The sequence below is a fragment of the Girardinichthys multiradiatus genome, chromosome 14 (assembly GCF_021462225.1).
Source record: "Girardinichthys multiradiatus isolate DD_20200921_A chromosome 14, DD_fGirMul_XY1, whole genome shotgun sequence".
Classification (NCBI taxonomy): domain Eukaryota; kingdom Metazoa; phylum Chordata; class Actinopteri; order Cyprinodontiformes; family Goodeidae; genus Girardinichthys; species Girardinichthys multiradiatus.
Window position 1 is genome coordinate 42,026,815 of NC_061807.1, and position 6,000 is coordinate 42,032,814.

Here is a 6,000-nt window from a genome sequence, read left to right on the forward strand (position 1 = left end):
TCAAATGTAAAAGATTGTTCAAGTAACCATTCCATCCCACAGGTTTTCACTTGAGTATAACATTTCAACGAGTCCCAACTTCCTCCTCTTATTTTAAACAGGTATCACTGTCAATTTGACCTATTTACTTAGGGTCTAGTATATCTGTAAAGTCACAGGAGGGCCGCAGCCAATACCGTCCGCTCATTGGAGGGGCACTTCAGTGTCAGAATACTATGACGAAGCACAAATATTTCTGAAAAAAGCACAAAAAGAACAGCAATGTAGTTATTTAAAATAGTATAATAATATGTATAGCAGATCTTTTCTCCTCATTCTTAAATGACAACTTGAACCCTATTAATAAAACTAAATAAATTGGTACCAGAAATGTGAGGTAGGTAGTAGTTTATATTCATACAAGCAGTTGACTGCTAGTGCAAATTCTTAAAATGATTTTACTGAACTAAAACAGACACTTTTTCTTTGAAGCTGCAACAAAAACGTGCTGAAACAATATCTTTATTGTAAAGATTTTATTTATAGAAACAGTTCAAATGGTTTTTGTAACTCTTAAACTACATTTTAAACCTTGAAGTTACAAAGTAAATAACCCTGAATGCCTGTGTACTTAATCTTCTGTATTACACATGCTAGCATCTCTACTACTATAAATAAAATGAAAAATAAATGTTTAGTGAAAACAAATGCAGAGGAATGAATTTGAAAACTAATATTTTCTATTCATAACTTTTTTAAATCTTGCAAACACAAATGAAACCTTAAGCAGATGTATATTTTTACCTTTGCATTTTAACAATAAGTGCAAATATTTTTTTTTTTACCCTTTCATGCAGAGGTCACTACAGTGTACAACTGTTTAAAAGTGTTTGTTTTTTTATATGCCCGCAATTTTGGGCACTGCTGCATATAGCCCACTGTAGTGGAAACTATTGCATCATTTCATACAAAAAAATCCCATTGGCTGGTCATAACAATGGGAAAAAGTAGTCAGTGAAACCAAGATGGCTGACACACATGCAGAAAGACCAAACACCTTGGCTATTACGGTTTCTATAAAAAGATACCATTGCAGGTAAAATAAATATTATTACATTAAGTAACATCTAAGGTGAAATATTATGGAAAGATTTTCCAAGTTTTGATTTTATATTTGGAGGAAATACAGATTCAATGCAATGTCAATTACTACCAACGTAATTCTTAAAAATAATTCATATCCTATAATGTTTTGGCTGTAAATCAACTTCTTTGTGTTTTTATAATGCAATTTGAGTTTTTTTCTATATATCCTTATATTTTGTAGAGCTCATAAATACAGGCATACAGGGTAATAGAGGAGTTTCCAGACTCAAGTGAGGAAGACTGTGCTTCTAGTAGCAGTGATGAGGAATGGCTGCCAGTACACACAGGTGCAAGCAGAGAAGTAGGATCATGCAGTGATAGCGAAGGTGAGGAGTCTGGAAATGTTGCTGAGGGAGTTGAGGCTGAGGAAGGAGATGAAGCTGATGAAGGAGATGAGGCTGTTGAACCTGAGGGGCCACCACATCCCAGAGCTCAGGGGAAAAAAGCAAAAGAAAAGTGTGTCAGAAATGTCTGGAAAGCTAAGGATAACCGGTTTGAGGGAGACCAGCCTCCTTTCTTAGGAAAGAGCAAGATGAATGTTGAGGGAGCAAATCCAATAGATTTCTTCGTGCATCTTTTCACCCAGGATATGATCGATGACATTGTTTACGATACAAACCTGTACACTGTCCAGAAAGGAAAAGACAAGCTGGCATTGACCTCAGAGGAGTTCAAAACATTTCTTGGAAGTAATATGGTAATGTCATATGTCAGATATCCTAGATCCAGAATGTACTGGTGATCAGAGACAGGACTTCATCTTGAACTGATAGCCGATACAATGCCAGTGAACAGATTCGAGAAATGTCTTAGTAACATGCACTTTATTGACAACTACTCACTGGATCCCAAAAATGCTGACAGGTTTGTCAAAATCAGACCAGTCTTGGGTGCACTCAAGGAAACCTTCTGCTCAGCACTTGATCCAGAAGAAAAGTCAGTCAATGAGATGATGATTCCCTACAAGGGACGCCTGTCTATCAAACAATATGTCCCCAAAAAACCCAAGCCCTGGGAATTAAAGTGTGGGTGCGTGCAGGATCCTCTGGGTACATGTATAACTTTGAACCATATCAAGGTCCAGCTGGGGGACGAGGTGAGATCAGTCAGCTGGGAATAGCTAGAGATGTAGTCATGCGCCTTTGTGAAGACATTCAGGACAAGAATCACAAGGTGTTTTTTGACTATTTCTTTTGCACCATTCCTCTCCTTCAGGCACGGGAACACCAAGGGATCTTTGGCACTGGCACATGTAGAAGCAACAGGCTCCATAGAGCACAAGAAAAGCTAAAAAGAGAAAAGCAAATCAAGCAAGAAGAAAGAGGATCTGTCTCTGTCGTGACCAATGCGTGAAACATCACTGTCACAAGCTGGTTTGATAGTTCAGTAATTCACTTGGCCTGTTCCTGCACCGGCCTGTCCCCAACAGATGTGGCACAGAGATGGAGTAATAAAGAGAAGCAAATGCTCAACATCCAAAGGCTATTTTCCATGAAGCTGTACAATCAGCATATGGGTGGAGTAGATCTCATGGATCAATGTGTCGCCTCACCGACGCAGAAACAAATGGTGGTACATCAGAGTGTTCTTTCATTTTCTTGATATCACAACTGTGAATGCCTGGCTGCTTTATAGAATGTCTGGAAAAGAAGCAAAGGATCTGCTGCACTTCAAGGCATCAATAGCTCGTGTTCTCAATAATGCAGGATCGGTGAAGATACACACCAGAGGCAGACCCAGTGCCACTCCACTACCGGCAAAACGGAGAGCAGTGTCTAAGGCCCCCCCTGAGATCCAGTATGCCCCCAGAAACCACTGGCCCCAGCTCAAGGAAGCAAAAAACGGCAGCAGATGCCAAGATGCTGCGTCCGTACCGCGACGGGAGTTTTTTGGGGGTTTTTCCCCTTATTGACTAGTCAGAAATCTACTGTAATACTATATAACTGGCAAACACTGATAGTTGAGGTTGTCTTATTCAAACACACTCACTCATTGTACAACTTTTTTGATCATTTAAAACCCAAAAAAATTTTTATAAATAAATTTGTCTGTATAGAATTTTGGTAAGGGAGATAAAACAATAGGATTTTCCTCTTTAATAAATTCCTGATTCTGTTTAGGCAAACTAGCTAAAAAAATCTTTAAATACATCTGTTTTTTTTTTATTTTCCTGTGTCCTTTTAACAAAATGTCATTTTTTTTGTTAAAAAAATAGCAATTAAGGAGTTGATTTGAGTTTCTGTGAGCTTGTGGTGGATAACTTTAGTTGTTCATGCTGTGATCATGTTTTTCAGGTGCCAGTTCATCAGACTCTGAAGGACCTACTGTTCCTTAGAGCAGAGCTCCAGAGAAGGGTGGACGAGCTGAACACACAGATGCCCTCTTGCTACCCATCTTCCTCATCTGAACACCCAGTCCCCCACACACGCCCCACAGGAACCCCTCTTCACTCTGCTTTTTAACATGTGTCCCATCCCCAGTTTTAACCCAGTAAAATAAATACTGACAATAAACCGGTGCAAATAAGTGTTTTGTTCTGCATATAATATTTGCTTTTTATGTAAAGTCAAATATCAGTAAGGTTTTTTTTTCATCTTAAGAAATGTTTCTTGTAAAGTATTGAAAACTATGTTTAATAAGCCAAACTGTACTTTTTCATAGTTGATAGATTCTACAACTTCTGGTTGTACAATCAGTTTCAAACTTCATCCTCAGCTTACTGAAGGCTTCAGTAAATATATGTGGGTCAATATCACAATAAGGTGCCTTTGACACTTCCCCATTCCTCCCAAAAAAAGGAGAGATTTTTAATTGAAAATCATATTCATTGTATGAAGAAGATGTTATGCTGTTGGAAATTGTTGGAAGATTTGTACATGAATTATCATTACTTAGTTTTAAAATATTCTTTATCTTTATGATTTGCCATTAAAAGACAATTTCATTTATTTAGTTTAGTGAACTTTGATAGAAGTGGTTTGAATACTTTTCACATATGTTTTTTGATCTTTACTTTTATGAACTATTAACAGAATTGTCATCTTGTCTTAAGAGTTGCATTTGGGTGGTTGCTATGCAGATTGAGCAGGAACTTGTGTGTGCGGAGGAGTTTGGGAAGCAGGCTGTTCGCACCCCAGCTAATCTTGGTATCCTTGGATGCCAGATGTGGACGTGTGCTGTATCAGTATCTGGCCAGAACCAGTTTTATTCAGTAGGACTTGTATTTGTGAAACTGTGTGTAGCCACACCCATGATGCCGTAACATGAGTGTTTTTTTCCTTAATAAAAGGCTGTGACACAGGGCAGCTCCTCTGAGAGAATGGACTGTCTCTCCCTGGGCGGCCAAAGATAACTTTGACTCGCTTGTGTCTTTGTTGCATACCTTCTCTGAGTTTATCAGTGTGTCTAACTCTGACAGAACTGCATGTTGATCAAGCTCCCACACCTTTTATAAAATAACTGCATGCAAACCGCAACATACTGTATGTCCACCCTGTTATGGACATGTTCAAAGTAGAATAAATATCTTGTTATTACATAGTGATTATAAAATGTATATTTTTAGAAAGCTTTTCAAAACTATAGCTTTTACCTCAGCCTTTGAATCAATATCACTCTCTGGGACGAAGAAATGTTCAACAGATGTGTCCAGGATTGTCAGCTTGTCATACAAGCTCTGGGGATCATGTCTCCTCCATGGGCTACAATCCGGTCCGCTGACCTTTTGGGGCCCCATCCACACACCGTCCGGTGCCCACTTCCCATGACCAGCTTTAAAGAAATTCCAAGTTATTTCTTTGAAGCCATACTTGTAGGGTTCCGTTGAGTGGTTGAAGAAATGTCCCTTTTGTCTATACTGTGTTGCAGGTCCGTCACTGAAAAAATGAAGTGTGCTCACCAGTGTGTCTTTCTTACACTACCTTCAGAATTGAATGTAGGTGGGCCCAGATTGCCACCGGATCGTGCCTTCTAGAGGGTGATATAGAGCAAAAGGCATGTGGGGCTTGTTCACCAGGGGTATAGAGCACTCCAGTGTGCAGACGGGTCTGCTGGTGTGAACCAACAAAATGCACAGACTGTATTTCTTCAGTGTACTTGCATGAGTAATTTTTGCTAAAATCTATGCCAAAGGGATTCGTTGTGCCTGAGGCTCTTCCTGAGCTCCCTGTAGGCATCAAACTGCCATCTAATGTTGAAAACATGGCGCCTAAAATGGAGAAGTTGCTCCTGGAAATCTGTGTTAAGGTCGTGTACTGTTGTTATCTCCTTTTTCACTGTGATTGTCAACACCTTCCCATCCTTTGTAATCTTTTCCACAATCCACTGAGATAAACAAAAGGTCTCTTCCCTCTGAGTTTTTTGCATCGGGTGACAAGTTAGGAGGCATTTACTGCACTCGCCCTAATACGGTCTTTGGCTTTCGGGTCACAAATGGTTGCTTCAAACATTTCTTCAAATTTTCTTGTGGACAGTAACCCTCGGCTCAGCAAGGCATTGGCCATGAATTGCAGTTTTTATGTTTTTTGCAAAGACTTGTCATGATTTTGAGGAAGAGGGGGTTACCACCCAAAAGGGTCTGAGATGGCAAAAGGAGGACTAAGATATGTGGCCAATGTGCTCAGAGAGAAACCTCCTACGCATGTTCTTCATTGTATCTGTAAGCAACCTCTTCTGTGTTTTTTTCTTCAGCCGTGTGACTGTTAGCTTGTGGCCAGTCATCATTATCTCGAAGATAAAATGATGTAACATTTTTCCTAATATAGTTTTAACTGACACATAGTAGGTAAGATCCACAGGGTGCTTTGCTCTCTTCTTTGAGTAACCAAAAGCAGTCTGAGCATGTTTTAGAAGCTTGTACTTCTTCAGAATGTTTTC

At 39.4% G+C, this 6,000-nt stretch overlaps 1 protein-coding gene across 2 annotated transcripts in view; it reads left to right on the forward strand.

The window, feature by feature from the left end:
- Positions 1-4,424, forward strand: part of mtmr1a (myotubularin related protein 1a) — a 51,000-nt gene extending 46,576 nt beyond the window's left edge. For both annotated transcript variants that reach the window (XM_047386534.1, XM_047386535.1), the window contains one exon: positions 3,420-4,424. In XM_047386534.1, the coding sequence (XP_047242490.1) occupies positions 3,420-3,587 (168 nt within the window). In that variant the 3' untranslated portion in view covers positions 3,588-4,424. The remainder of the gene's footprint in view (positions 1-3,419) is intronic.
- The last annotated feature ends 1,576 nt before the right edge of the window (positions 4,425-6,000 follow it).